General features: G+C 55.1%; 1 protein-coding gene across 2 annotated transcripts; it reads left to right on the top strand.

Annotated features, from left to right (window-relative positions):
• Nucleotides 1-792: 792 nt before the first annotated feature.
• ZNF205 (zinc finger protein 205) lies at nt 793-8166 on the top strand. 2 transcript variants are annotated; one of them, XM_069486240.1, is made up of 7 exons: nt 793-898; nt 1464-1583; nt 3496-3709; nt 3918-4009; nt 4529-4649; nt 6503-6613; nt 6919-8166. In XM_069486240.1, exons 2-7 carry the CDS (start codon nt 1527-1529, stop codon nt 7983-7985), a joined length of 1662 nt encoding a protein of 553 aa, XP_069342341.1. In that variant the 5' UTR covers nt 793-898; nt 1464-1526; the 3' UTR covers nt 7986-8166. The 2 variants fall into 2 exon arrangements, with proteins under 2 accessions (XP_069342341.1, XP_069342340.1); XM_069486239.1 differs by lacking the exons at nt 793-898; nt 1464-1583; nt 3496-3709; nt 3918-4009; nt 4529-4649 and having other exon boundaries at nt 4916-6613; nt 6919-8008.
• Nucleotides 8167-13991: the final 5825 nt, after the last annotated feature.

Raw genomic sequence — 13991 nt, 5'->3', positions numbered from 1 at the left:
AGAAGTGGTTCCTCATCCCAGAACATAAAGCACAGCCTGTGCCCCCCCCATGCTAGGACTTAGTTCTCAGGGTCTAAAGGGAAGTGGAGCCTGAGAGGTGGCATCTGAGGCTGCCAGGGGTGTCTGAGGATCTGGGGCCACATGAGTAGTGGGGTCAGACCTCTTATGCTCTCTATGCCCGAGCTGGAGTGGGTCTGGAAAAATCAGATTTATCCACATCTTTGGGAGGTCAGGGCATCAGGGTGGGGGCAAGGGGTTCCCAGCCTGTCTGTTTCTTAAATTCACTCTTAGGGAGAGACAGCTCCTTGCCAGTCTTGGAGGGACCCAGAGGACTCCCTGACCTGGGGGGCCTTAAATGAATCCAGGAGCCCCAAGGAGACAACTATTAATATTAATAAGACCTTCAGAAGCCCTGTGTGCTGGAAAGAATGGTCCTGTCCCCCGCTCCTGGCAAAGTGATCTGCTTCCTGTAAGGACAACTGTGATCCTGTCTTTGAAATGTCAAATATCAAAATCTTCCCACAAAATGCATCTTCCCGTTTTTCTGTTTTGGGGCCCCTGCTTTGCTGGTATCACGAATCCGTGCTGGATAAAGCAATCATCAGTAGCTGGCATCGCGGATCTGGGAGTCACCTCCTGGCCAGGAGCAGGTGCAGCCCAGGCTTGGGACCCCAGACCCGGAACCCTCAAAGCCAGGAACCCTGAAGGGCTGCAGCTGCACGGGGAACGGGATCTGGGAGGGACTTCCTGTTGTCCCTAATCCCAGTCTCCACTCGGCTCCCCCGCCCGCCCGGTGCAGGCTGCGGAGACTCCCTTCCCCGGGGAGGGGGCCCTGCTCCCTCCACCTTGGTGAGAAGGGGGTCCTGGGGAGGGCGCCTGGATCCTGAGACCGGCACAGGTGATCAGGTTGCAGGAGGAGATGGGTCAAAGGTGGAAGGCTTTGGGTTGGCAGGAGAGAATGGGGCCAGGACCCGGGTGTGGGAAGAATGACATCGTCTGCGGGGACAGTGAGCAGGATGGACATGTCTGCAGCTGCAGGAAGGGCTCCTGAGAGTGGGCAGGTTGATTTCTGAATCCCAGGTGCGGCTGAGAATCAGGCAGGGGCACAGCGGGCCCCGGATGCCTCTGGCTTTGACGGGTGGGGCCCCACCAGCACCTGTTTTGTAGGATCTCTGCAGAACTTTCTGCTCCTGGTGACAGGAAATGCTGATTCTGATTTAGCCCAGCTTTCCCTGAGCCAGCTGCACTGTGATCTGGGCTCCTGCTTCAGCGACTAAGGGGACAATACATTAGCATTCTTGCAAAAGGAGGAACGAAACACATCGTAGAAAGTGAGACAGCTGGATAGGGTCTGGGAGACTTTATTTCTAATTGGGACCAGGGCACTCTAGTCCTCTGGGGGATTTACTGGGCACTGTGGAGGTGTCAAGGAAGCACTGGTTGATTCCTTTCTGCTCTTCCAGGCTGCTGGCCAGAAGCTGGAGGGAGAAACAACTCAGCTGTTCTTTCTAGCTCTGAGGTAGGAAATGTCTGCAGATGGCAGAGGCATCCGGGCCACCCAGGACAAGGAGCAAGCCGAGGAGGTATGGACAGGCCAGGTGAAGGAGGCTGTGAAAGGGCCTGGAATGGGTCTTCAAGGCAGGGGCAGGGCTGGTGGATGGGGGCATTGGGGGTGAGGGTTAAAAGAAGGTGGCAAGACGGAAAAACCCTCCATCTGGAATGGACAGTGTAACTGTTTTGCTTTGCTCGGGGAATTTTGTAGTCAATGGCCACATAGGATAGTAGGGGGGCTATGCAGGGGTCCTGCCAGTGAGGTTCTCTCTCTGAATAGTGCTCAAAGCACACAGGGAGGCCTTATTCTACTCCCCCGCTCCCCTCTACCTGGGACCACATCTCCTCATCTCTCTGGGTCTGAGCTTCCAGTTCTTTCTATACCTGGTGCCTGTGTGTGTGTATGTGTAACCTGCAGGGGACCAGGGTCTCCGGGCTTGGAGTCAGAGGAGTATGAGTCAGCTGCAGGCCAGGTGTGTGACCTTGGGGAAGTCCCCTGGCCCATGGGAACCAGGTGTGTCATCTGTGAATGTGGATCATGTGCCTACCATTCCCACCTGTCTCGCCAGGTCACTGGGAGGCTCCAAGGAGATAATGGGCATGAGTCCTGTGTAGGCAGCCCCTGCCAGGTTATTATTGTAGCATGTGAAACGAGAACACCCACGACAAGTAGAAGCTAAGTCAGAGAAACCTGTATCCTCTCAACTAGTACTGCCCGTGGTTGTAAACAGAAATGCAAATCAAGTATAAGTTCTTGTTTTGATACCATAGAAGTACAAAGAATGGTTACCTGGCTCAGATTCCTTTCCACAATGACTTCTGTATCCCTTGAACATGCCGATATTCTCTGCTGACGTTGGGTTCTGTCAAGTACACACAAGTACAGTGGTAATTACCACTGCTACTTTGTGTTTATCCAGAACTTTATTGAGCGGGCAGCTCTTTTTCACTCGTTATCTGTGTGTACCTCATTACTGCTCTGGGCAGGTAGCAGAGCAGAGGCGTTCTGGAGGCTGCCCGGCTGGCTAGAGGTGTCACTGGGTCTGGCCCCCAGGCACCCTGACTCCTGGCCTGGTTCTTTACCTTCAAGACCCAGCAGATGGGGGGTGGAGGAATAGGTTTGAGTCTTGAGCAGAAGGCCGGCCAGGGCCCATGAGGCCTTCCCGGGGGCCTCCCAGTGCGAGGGAAATGACTTTCCCAGAGCTTTTGAGCTACGTGATCGAGGGCTGTTGTCTGATCTCTGAGCCTGGCTGTATTAGTGTCCTGTGGCTGCCGTAAAAAGCTTCACTCACTGGGTGAAAACAACCAGAATTTACTCACAGTCCTAGAGGCTGAAGTCCAAAACCGAGACGGTGGCAGGGCCACACTCCCTGCAGAGGCTCTCGGGGAAGATCCTTCCTTGCCTCTTCCAGCTTCTGGGTACTCCTGGTGTTGCTTGGCCCCGTATCACTCCCCTCCCTGCTTCCTTCTCTGGGTCTCTGTGTCCTCTCCTGTTCTTACAAGGACATAAGTCTAATTAGATTTTGGGCCCACTCTAAATCTAGGATGATTAATTACCTCCGTAGAGACCCTTTTCCCAAATAAGGTCACATTCTGAGGTTCAGAGTGGACATAGATTTTAGGTGGCACTATTCAAGCTGCTACACATGGTTTTCTCATATATTAAAAACCAGCTGTCCACACTGCTGTGGCCCGGGTAAGCCTTGAGTTGAAAAGAGGTATTGCCCTCGGGGCATCTTGCCCAACTGCACTGTGGCAGCGGCTGGAGGGGCTTCCCTCACTCGCCCCACCCCGTCCTCGCTGGGCCAAGCAGGAGAGGACGAAGCAAGGCCAGTCCTTCGTGCTGTGCCCTGCATCTGGGTGTCTGTCCTGCTGGGCCCCCGGCCATGCGGCTCTGGGTGTGCCTCCCCCTCCACCACTCGCTGATGGTGCTGTTGTTTCCAGGTCCCAGGCCATGGGCATCCTTGTCAGGAAATGCTTTCTGGGTCAGAGGAGATGGTGCCTTTGGGAGCTGCTTGGGAGTCATCACACATTAAGATGGAGCCAGAAGAGCCGCACCCTGAGGGGCCGTCGCAGGAGGACAGGGCTCAAGGCGCATGGGGCTGGGTGCCCCTAAGTCATGGCTCTAAGGAGAAAGCTCTCTTCCTGCCTGGTGGAGGTAGGAAGGGGCGTAAAGGGTGGAGGTTCAGGTGGGGTTGAGGGGCTCTGCACCTGGAGCAGTTGGGGTTGGCCTCCCACCCCCTGGCAGCCTCAGAGCTGTTTGTTGCTCTTGTTGGATCGGGTTGGGGGCAGGGTTTGAGGCAGCAGGAGGAGCAGCAGTCCAGCAGGACAAGCTGGTCACCCTGAGGACCCCTCTCCTCTCACAGCCCTCCCCTCCCCTCGGATTCCAGTGCTTTCCCGAGAGGGGAGGACCAGGGACCGGCAGATGGCTGCGGCACTCCTCACAGCCTGGTCCCAGGTGAGTGGCCCTTCCCCAGTCCCCACGTGGTGCTCAGCCCTTCCTGCACCTGCTGACTCCGTGCGTGAAGCCAGGACCCCGCTGACCTTCCCACATGGAGCCGGAGCCCAAGGCTCGGGGCTCGCTGCAGGGCCGCTTGAGTGGCTGCCTGAGTGTTCTCTCCAGGCTCGGGGCCCACGGTCAGGCCCGGCCATGCTGGAGGAAAAGCAGGAGGAGGTAGAGACACAGGCTCCCTGACTGGGAACTGTCCCCTGCGTCTGAGCTGGGGGTGGGGCTGTGTGCACATCCCGAGCGTTAGCTGTGGTCCCTGAAAATATTGCTTGGCTCTGGCCCCCAACCCTCCTGCCTCAAGAAAGGCCATCCTTGGGTGGCTCTCCTGTGTCACCATCAGATGCGAGTGGCAGCCTCACTCGAGACAGTAGTTTGGGAGTCCGGGTCTCGAAACATGTGTTGGTGTCCTGATGTCCTTCCACTGTGTCCATGGCACGTCCTGCAGAGTGGACATTTTGCATTGTTCAGATGCCAGTGACCTTTGAGGACGTGGCTCTGTACCTCTCCCGAGAGGAGTGGGGACGGCTGGACCACGCACAGCAGAACTTCTACCGGGACGTCTTGCAGAAGAGGAGTGGGCTGTCCTTGGGTAAGAGCTCCCCTGGTGGGGGGCCTGGGGGTCAGAGAAGGGGTGCCTGCCCTGCCATCCTCTCCCTCCCATCCTCGCCCTGGTCCTTCTCATTGTCCACTAGACAGCACTGTTCTAAAGGAACCTTCCACGGTGATGGAATGTTCTGCATCTTGCTAGTACAGTACCAAACTGGCTGTTGCACACTGGAAATGTGGATAGAGCAATTGAGTTTTTAAATTTTCCTTAATTTTAATCAGCTCAAATTAGAGTTTACATAGCCACACATGGCTCTCGGCTACCGTATTGGACAGCACTGTTCCAGAGACGCTGCTTCTCTTTGGTTCTGTGAGAGTGCTCACTTGTTCCCGTAGTTTTACCTTCTGTCTCCAAGCCCCAACTTCAGAGGTGTCTGAGCAGAAAGCTCGACTCTAGGGCCTGGGGCCGGTTGCCCTGGAGGGAAATGGCATTGGCCAAATCCCCCAGGCTGGCTGAGCGCGGTGGCTCACGCCTGTAATCCTAGCACTCTGGGAGGCCGAGGTGGGTGGATCGTTTGAGCTCAGGAGTTCGAGACCAGCCTGAGCAAGAGCGAGACCCCTGTCTCTACTGAAAAAATAGAAGGAAATTAGCTGGACAACTAAAAATATATAGAAAAAATTAGCTGGGCATGGTGGCGCATGCCTGTAGTCCCAGCTACTTGGGAGGCCGAGGCAGGAGGATTGCTTGAGCCCAGGAGTTTGAGGTTGCTGTTAGCGAGGCTGACACTACGGCACTCTAGCCCAGGCAACAGAGTGAGACTCTGTCTCAAACAAACAAACAAACAACAGCAAATCCCCAGGCCCTGCACACTCTGCTGACGCCATCTGCCCTGAGAAGTGTGTGCTCTTCTCAGAGGGGCCTCGGTCCCTTCGGTTTCTGCATGGTAAGTATTTAAGTCCCAGAGCTTTTGACTCCTCAGTTTCAGACTGTAGTTTTCTTGACAGAATTTTATGAGGTCTTATGGAAAAATTAGAGTGTTCACTCATTCACTGTCATTCATTCAGTCAGCACACAGCTCTTGCATACCTGCTAGTGCAGGCAGAATCCCGGGGGCTTGGCAATTCCACCCTGTGGCTTCACTGGTGGTCCTGAGACCCCCACTAGTCCACACCAGCCGCCCACTCCTTTAATTAGCTCAGGTTTGCTCACCACCCGTTGTTAACATTCCCCAGGGCCAGACCAACAAGTCCAGGCAAGTCCTGGGAGATCAGAGGGAACTTAGCATCCATTTGCAGCCCCACTGCAGGCCTCACTGATGTCCGGAACCACCCGGTTGGCTCGGTGCGTTCCTTTCCTCCCTTGGGTAGTGGACGCCGGGGCCCCTCTGCCCTTTACCGACTCTACCAAAATTCTCAGGGCCTGTCAGCCCAGGACTTGGCAAATGGGGAGACTTGTTGGTCACCAGCAGCCCTGGTCCTCTTACCCCAGGCCCTCCCACTTGGCTTCTGTGCCCACTTCCCAAGTACTCAGGTGCATGTGCAGGATCGGGACCTTTGTCCTGTTTCTGGCAATGCTGGGCCCACCACACGGGGGCTGTGGTGACATAAAGGCATTGCTGGCCCCTGACCTGGCCCAGCTCCTCTCCCTAGAATTCTGTTGCTGTTCAGAGAACCAGGAGACAGGCCCAGCTCTGGCTTGGGCAGAGACCCTCTGGCGTCCCCTCCCTGATGCGGGGACAGACCCTCTTGCCCACAGGGATTTCTTGAGTCCCACTTTACTTCACCACACGTTTCCAGAGCCTCACCCCCATCTTGCCCCATCCCCTTTTTGGGGGGTGACATCTATGGTTGGGCAGCCCGGAAGGTCTGTGATGAGCAGTGTGTCTTTCTGGGCAGGGTTTCCCTTCAGCAGGCCTTTCTGGGTCCCCCAAGTCCAGGGCAAGGGCGAGGCCTCCAGCTCGAGCCAGCAGACTGGAGATGAGCCGGAGGAGAGAGGCGTGAGCACAGGTGAGGGACACATGGGCACCTTGTTCTGGGGAAGTGAGGGGTGGGCGCTGTCATTCCCAGGTGCCCCTTGTGGACATGTCCTCCTGTGTGCTTTCTGTCCGTGTGACACTGGCCCTTCCTGGGGCAGGGCCGCCAGACCCCCTCCTCTGTGGAGGGTGGCTCTTGCTTCCAGGCTTCTCATTGGGCCCTTGTCCTTTCTAGTCTCCAAGACTCCTGCACCCACCTTGAGCTAGGCCTTCCCCACCCTACCTCCACGTCCCTTAGGAAAGCTGCTCTCCCGCTGGAAACCCTCTTTCTCTCTCCAGGAACCTTCGAGGTGGGGCAGGAGGAGCTGACCCCATCTGTGGCGGCCCCTGGGGATGTGAAGCCCTTCAGAACCAGGGCAGGCCGGGGCCAGGGTGTCCTGCCCTGCGGGCAGCTAGCAGCTAGCGGCCAGAGCTCAGGGCCCGCCGGAGACCCTAGGCAGCTGGGTGCCCCGGAAGACAGGCAGCTGAATCTAGCTCTGCGGGACACCAATGCCCCGAAGCCCCAGGAGGGCCACGTCCCAGAGAAACCCAGCGAGGAGGAGAAGGGTACCCCAGAGAGTGGCGAGGAGGGCCTTGCCCCCGACGGCGACGCGGGCAGGAAGACGTACAAGTGCGAGCAGTGCGGCAAGGGCTTCAGCTGGCACTCGCATCTGGTGACGCACCGGCGCACGCACACGGGCGAGAAGCCCTACGCCTGCACGGACTGCGGCAAGCGCTTCGGCCGCAGCTCGCACCTCATCCAACACCAGATCATCCACACGGGCGAGAAGCCCTACACCTGCCCCGCCTGCCGGAAGAGCTTCAGCCACCACTCGACGCTGATCCAGCACCAGCGCATCCACACGGGCGAGAAGCCCTACGTGTGCGACCGCTGCGCCAAGCGCTTCACCCGCCGCTCGGACCTGGTCACCCACCAGGGCACCCACACGGGCGCCAAGCCGCACAAGTGCCCCATCTGCGGCAAGTGCTTCACGCAGAGCTCGGCGCTGGTCACCCACCAGCGCACCCACACGGGGGTCAAGCCCTACCCGTGCCCCGAATGCGGCAAGTGCTTCAGCCAGCGCTCCAACCTCATCGCGCACAACCGCACGCACACGGGCGAGAAGCCTTACCACTGCCTCGACTGCGGCAAGAGCTTCAGCCACAGCTCGCACCTCACCGCCCACCAGCGCACGCACCGCGGCGTCCGGCCCTACGCCTGCCCGCTCTGCGGCAAGAGCTTCAGCCGGCGCTCCAACCTGCACCGGCACGAGAAGATCCACACCTCGGGGCCCAAGGCCCTGGCCATGCTGATGCTGGGGGCGGCGGCGGGGGCTCTGGCTGCACCGGCACCTGCTCCCACCTAGGAGGCCGGGAGGGAGGGGCTGGGACCCCCTGCAGGAGTGGAGGCCCCCGGGGGAGGAGCCAGAGGGTGTGGGAAGGGAGCCGGGAGGATCAGGCATGGGGTGGGGCATGGCGATGTGGGAGGGGCGGGGGCAAGGAGGGGCAGGCTCTCTAGCTGCACATTAAAGGCCTCTCGGACTTCAAGCGCTGGGCTACAGCTCTGTCTTACCGGGCCATGGCGCTTGACCCCCTCCACTAAGCGTCCTTGTGTCCTCATTCAGGCATCCTTGAGTCACCGCTTTTGGCCTGGACATCCCTAGCCGTGACCTGGCTTGGGGTCCCTTTTGCCTAAGGCCGATTCCAGAGTGTTGGGAAAATAAATCCATAAGCAGGCAGGGCGCGGTGGCTCATACCTGTAATCCTAGCACTTTGGGAGGCCAAGGCAGGAGGATCACTTGAACTCAGGAGTCCAAGACCAGCCTGATCAAGAGTGAAACCACATCTGTCCTAAAAACAGAAAAACTAGCTGGGCCTCAAGGAGTGCGCCTGTACTCCCAGCTACTCTGGAGGCTGAGGCAGGAGGAGTTTGAGGCTGCAGTGAGCTATGATGATGCCTCTGCACTCTACCTGGGTGACCAAGTGAGACTCTGTCTCAAAATAATTACATAAAAACATACATACATACATGCAAAGGCTTCTAAGTACAGAGGTTTCCAAGCCTGAAGCCAGGCAGCCACTTCTGCAATTGTGGAACTGTGGACAGGCTGTCTGCTGCTGCTGTCACTGTCCCAAGGGCATTGCCCACTGAGCTCTTCCCTTCGGGAGCCCAGAGCCAGGGACAGCCCGCTTGGGAAGGCATGCTCAGTGCTTCCTGCCTGCCCCCCATCTCCTTCCTCAGGTGCTGGTGGCTGAGTTTTGTGATTGGCCTTTTTCCACGTGCTTCCACTGGGACTTCCCTCTGATGCATCGACTGGGGATCACTTTCCCTCTTGGTCCACTGTGCAGCTGCTGCCACCTGTCTCTGCTACTTCTTACCTCCTTGACCTCTTGGTCTATGTCCTTTATAATTTGCCTGGCTCTGTTTGACTCCTGGCTTTTAACCTCTGTAGCTTCCATGTTCCCTTCTCTACTCCTCCCCGCCCCAGGGGCGGGGGATGGGCTGAGCCTGCCTATTATCCTGTATTTGTGACTCAGCTCCCAAGAGAACTTTCAGTTCTGACACCAATGGACCATGAGCCTGTCTGTACCAGACAGGCCACAGAGACCCCACCTGTCTCCATGGCTACGGGGCCACCAGGGTGGCTGCAGCTCTCCTTAGCACCCAGCTCCTAAGGGACACAGTGGCTTGAACAGGACAGTGGACCAAGAAGAGTAATGTTAGCTGCCAGTTGTTGAGCACCTGCTCTGCCAGGCCTGGGGCCAAGCACTGCCTCTACTCTGCACAACTCTGAATGGACAGCATCATCCCAGTTTTATAGATGAGGAAACCGTGGCTGACAGAGAAGCCTAATAACTTGCCCAAAGTCATACAACTAGAGAGCTGGAAGCTGGGGTTCAGATACAAGTCTGAGTTTTTTTTGTGGGGTCTCATATCGCCCATGCTGGAGTGTATTAGTTATTCACAGGTGCAATCTTGGGGTACTGTAGCCTCGAATTCCTGGGCTCAAGTGATCCTCCTGGCTTGGCTTTCCAAATAGCTGGGGCTATAAGTTTATTCTACTGCATCTGACTAGGTCTGGTATTTTATCCTGTAAGGAAGACCCCTATTTCTGTGCACCCCAACAACTATTTACTAACAAATACATGATATTATGAGGCAGGGCTGTCTAAAAAGAGTGGAACAGCCAATAGTCTTGACCTTCAGGGACGCTGGGCTCAGCTGGAGTTGGGGTTGCGGTGGGGCATGTAATCAGTTGGACACCGGGGAGCTTCTGACTGGTGCGAGTCCAGGCAGGGCTTGGCGGTGTCTGACAGGTCTCAGTGGGATCTAGGCTCAGGTCACTGGCAGGCCTGGTTGAATTACATGGTTATTTCTCAAAGGCCAGAAAAAAAGCAGTTTCCTTCCTTCAGCTTGTCTTCAATGCCTCAGTGGGATTTCCCTGCTTGACTCAGTGTGAGGGGCTAAGGGAGACTCTCACTTGTAAGGCAGGGTCACTGTCAAGATTGTTTTCTAATTAAGGAGCGAGGTGGGAGACTCGCTCCTTAAAATGACACTGGAAACTGTCATCACTTGGCAAGAGAGCTTAGCATACTCACTTGCACAGTGGACATTGCTTGCTTTGATTTCAGTCCCTTAAGCTGCGTAGTCAGTGCGTCAGGAACCAGGTGTCAGGACTTGAACCATTCAGAGCTCTGTTGAGTGATCCAGGGAGCCATTTAAAGACTCCGCTCATGCCTCCAGGGAGCTCAGAGATCACAGTATCCAGGGTAAATGTTCCCCTTTCATGGCAGAGGGGGACGTAGTTCCAAGGCCCCTGGAATGGCGCCTGCAGAGTGCCCTACTCCAGAGACACTCCCTGGGGCTCTGTCCGCTTCTCCGTCTAGCGATCCATCGGGAGGCCACCATTCCTGGACAGATCTGGCAAAAATATTTTAAGAGTGGAACTTAGCAGTTTGGGAAATATTTGACAGGAGCAAATAAGACTGAGGGGTCGGGACTGTCATGGAAGGGCCTCGAATGCTAGACCGAAGGTGCTCACTGAGAAGCGGGAGGCTGGAGGGGAGGAAGCCAGAGAAGGGTCCTGGTGTCTCACTGGGCAGAGGGTGAGGAGGCCCAGAGGTTTGCCTGGCTCTCCCCTGGCTTCTGCTCACTCTCCCATCCCAGCTCCTCGGCCACTAGAGAACCTGACCTGACTGGTTTACTGCTGACCTGCGCTCTCGCGCGGACGGTGAGGGTGAGGGCGGACGGAACAGTATTTCCACCTTGGCCTCCCACCCCTTTCTTTGCGGCCTGCGCGGGCGGCCTGCTGGCTCGGCCCCAGGTCCTTGCTGCAGGCGCTCAGGGCCCAGCTGGCAGACTTCGAGGCCCGGAGTCCGTGCCCGGGTTTCGAGGCCCAAGCTCCCGCGGCGCGGCCCCACCACTTGCAGGACCGCGTCCGGAAGTCCCATCCCCGCTGCTCTTAGCCAATCAAGTGTCGGGGGCAGAACAAGGGGGCGGTCCAAGAAGAACTGACCAATCACGGCTGACGGTTGTGTCCGGCGCGGCCCTTCCCCTTCTACGCCTCAGGCTGCACGGTTGCCCGGGCAACTCTTCCGGGCTCCTGGCTTTGAAACTTTCCATTTTCCCCTTCGCCGGGCGTTCTTTGCTGAAGGAACCAAAGACCAGGAGGGTGGACTCCGGGCTTCGTTGCCGTCTTCCGAGCCCTCACAGGCGGCTCCCCCGCGCCACTGCCTTCCTGGGCCTACCGCCGAGATGCCAAGCCTCCTGCAGTCCTAGAGAGGATGGGGAGGGAGGGCCAGGGCTACTTCCGGCCTTGCTCGGCCACATCCGGCCCTGACGATGGCCGGAGTGTCTGTGGCGCCGGGGGAGTCTTGGCCCCTGCCCCAGAGCTCGGCGGGACCTGGGCACTTCCCGCCGGCGCTGTAGCGCTCTCCAAGTTCCGGAGCAGTGGCTGGCAGTGCTGCCAGGGGAGAGCCAGGAGTGGGTGCGGCCACAACCGTCGGAGAGCGGCCAGGAAGGGGCTTGGCTGCGTTCACGCGTTCATTTTTATTTTTATTTATTATGATGTTTTTTATGCTCAGCCGTTTTAAAAGGCTTTCTTTTTTTTTTCTTCTGAACACAGTTCTTTTTATTATTATTATTTCAGCATATTGTGGGGGTACAAAAGCTTAGGTTACGTATATTGGCGTTGCCCCCCCTAGTCAGAGCTTCAAACGTGTCCATCCCCCAGACAGCGCGCATCGCACTCATTATGTATGTATACACCATCCTCTCCCCCTACCGCATCTGCCCGACACCCGATTAATGTCATTCCTGAATGTGCTCTTAGGTGATGATCAGTGCACTCATTCATTTTTAAAATAAGAAACGAATGCCTGCGTTCCAGGTCTTTTGCTAAATGTTGAGTAATAAGCTACGAAAATGCCTAACAAGATCCTTGTCCTCACGGACTTCCAGTCTATTGAGGGAGATTAACAAACAGATAAATGACACCTGCATTAATTTCAAGTAGTGAAAAATGCCAAAAAGAAAGGAACTAGCTGAAGCCGTAGAGGATCGTAGGAACTTCACTGTCATGGAAGGCCCCTCCAAGGAGGGGATATTGAAGCTGAGACTGATATTGAAGCTGAGACTAAGCTGAGCGGAAGCTTCCACAAGGATTTACAGGAAGAACTTTTCAAGCAAAGGCAACAGGATGAATAAAGGGGCCTGTCATGAGGAGAAGATTGACGTTACAAGAGCTGAAATGACATCCCTCTTTGGGGAAGGGGGGGGAGGAGTCAAGAGATGAGGCTAAAGAGGTGGGACTATGGGGGCAAGAGTAAGCAGGAGACTTGTTGGGTGCAGTGGCCTGAGGCTTCTCCTTGGTGTCCTGTGAAGGATGGAGAATGGGGAAGTCGTGGAGATAGTCCAGCCTTCCTTATACTCATGCTCCTCTGTCAGCTTGTGACCTGTGGCCAGGCAGTCTTTCTGGCAGCACTCAATTGCCCGAATCTCAATTCCTCCTAGAACACACCAGTTGTTCTGTTCTCAGGTAACAAAGCTCCAGGATGGCCACGAAGATGAATACAAACCTCACCAGTAGAGCAACAACAGAGCTTTTCAAGGATTTAGATGATTTCCTCATTAATGCTTTTCTCAAAGACTTAATGAAGGGACTGCCTTCTGATAAAAGATAGCTGGAGCTGGGGTGGAATACATCTCGCATACCAATAAACGCCCTCAATATTTTTAACTCCCTAAGTCTGTGGATTTCTTCTTTCCCATCATGCCAGCTGCACCTCTGGCATCTCAAGCTCATTAACCAAAGGCTGCTATTGAGTCCAAATTTCAGCAAACAAGTGGACTAAACTGTTAAAGCCACCTACAGCTGTACAAGCTAACATTAAATTTGAATTATCAATGAATTTAATCTGATCTTTTTTTAATATTCTGTCCTCTTTGGTATACTATCCTTAGAATCCACTCTCACACTTGTACCCCAGGTTTCTGCTAGTATGTATTACCAGTCTTGAATTGGTGCATAAGCTATTTTCTCCTGGATCATAGTACATATCCTTCCTTTTGGAGCATATTGAGATTTGATCCTAGTTATGAGTCTATTGGCAACACAGAGTGGTTATGGAGGACCTTGAGAATGGGCATCCCCTTTCGTGGCACCTGCCCCAGGTGAGGTTATCCTGGGTTTTCAAGCAGAGGCAGGCTAGCAGACACTGAGGGCAAATTACTTCCACTGGTAAGGGAGGCTCAGAGTGACTTAAGGAATGAAGACTGTCAGATTCATCTGGTTCCAACCAGATGTCTCCACCCATTTCAGGTTTCAGGATCTCTTCTTTTTTTTTTTTTTTTTTGACACAGGATCTTGCTATGTCACCCAGGCTAGAGTGCAGTGGCATCATCATAGCTTACACGATCTTCCTGCCTCAGCCTCCTGAGTAGCTGGGACTATTGGTTTTGCCACCATGCCCGGAGGCATAGCTGTCATTGTTATGCAGCAACCTCACTGTTAAATTTTGTGTTTGATTTTCAGCGATATTATCACTGTGCCTACAAGAAATAAAAGCTTCTTCTAGGCTGTCATGAAAGTTCTCTGGTCCTCAGACCATGACTGGAGCTGAGTTAAGGAACTTGGGTTTGTCATTTTCTCACTGTAAATGCTTAAGTGCACTAAAAATAACGTATCCCATACCATGGTCATCATTATCATTACTAACATAATGGTCAGGTGCAGCAGGCTCTTGCTCTCTCAGAGCATGTGCTTTAGTTGGCATGTCATCATAATCCACCACTGCTGATAGCTTGATTAATTGTTTTATGACTGCATGCCATGGATAATTAGCATTGGTTAATTTTATGTATAAATTTGGAC

This window comes from Eulemur rufifrons, chromosome 14 (genome assembly GCF_041146395.1).
Source record: "Eulemur rufifrons isolate Redbay chromosome 14, OSU_ERuf_1, whole genome shotgun sequence".
Lineage (NCBI taxonomy): Eukaryota > Metazoa > Chordata > Mammalia > Primates > Lemuridae > Eulemur > Eulemur rufifrons.
The sequence above is the reverse complement of the archived record's forward strand: the minus strand, read 5'-3'. Positions and strand labels throughout refer to the sequence as shown.

Excerpts from the sequence above, each read along its gene's own strand:
- ZNF205 (XM_069486239.1), top strand. The coding sequence starts at position 5,923 with ATGTCCGGAACCACCCGGTTGGCTCGGTGCGTTCCTTTCCTCCCTTGG. Across the intron at positions 6,614-6,918 it reads GGAGAGAGGCGTGAGCACAG|GAACCTTCGAGGTGGGGCAG; the intron begins GTGAGGGACACA and ends TTCTCTCTCCAG.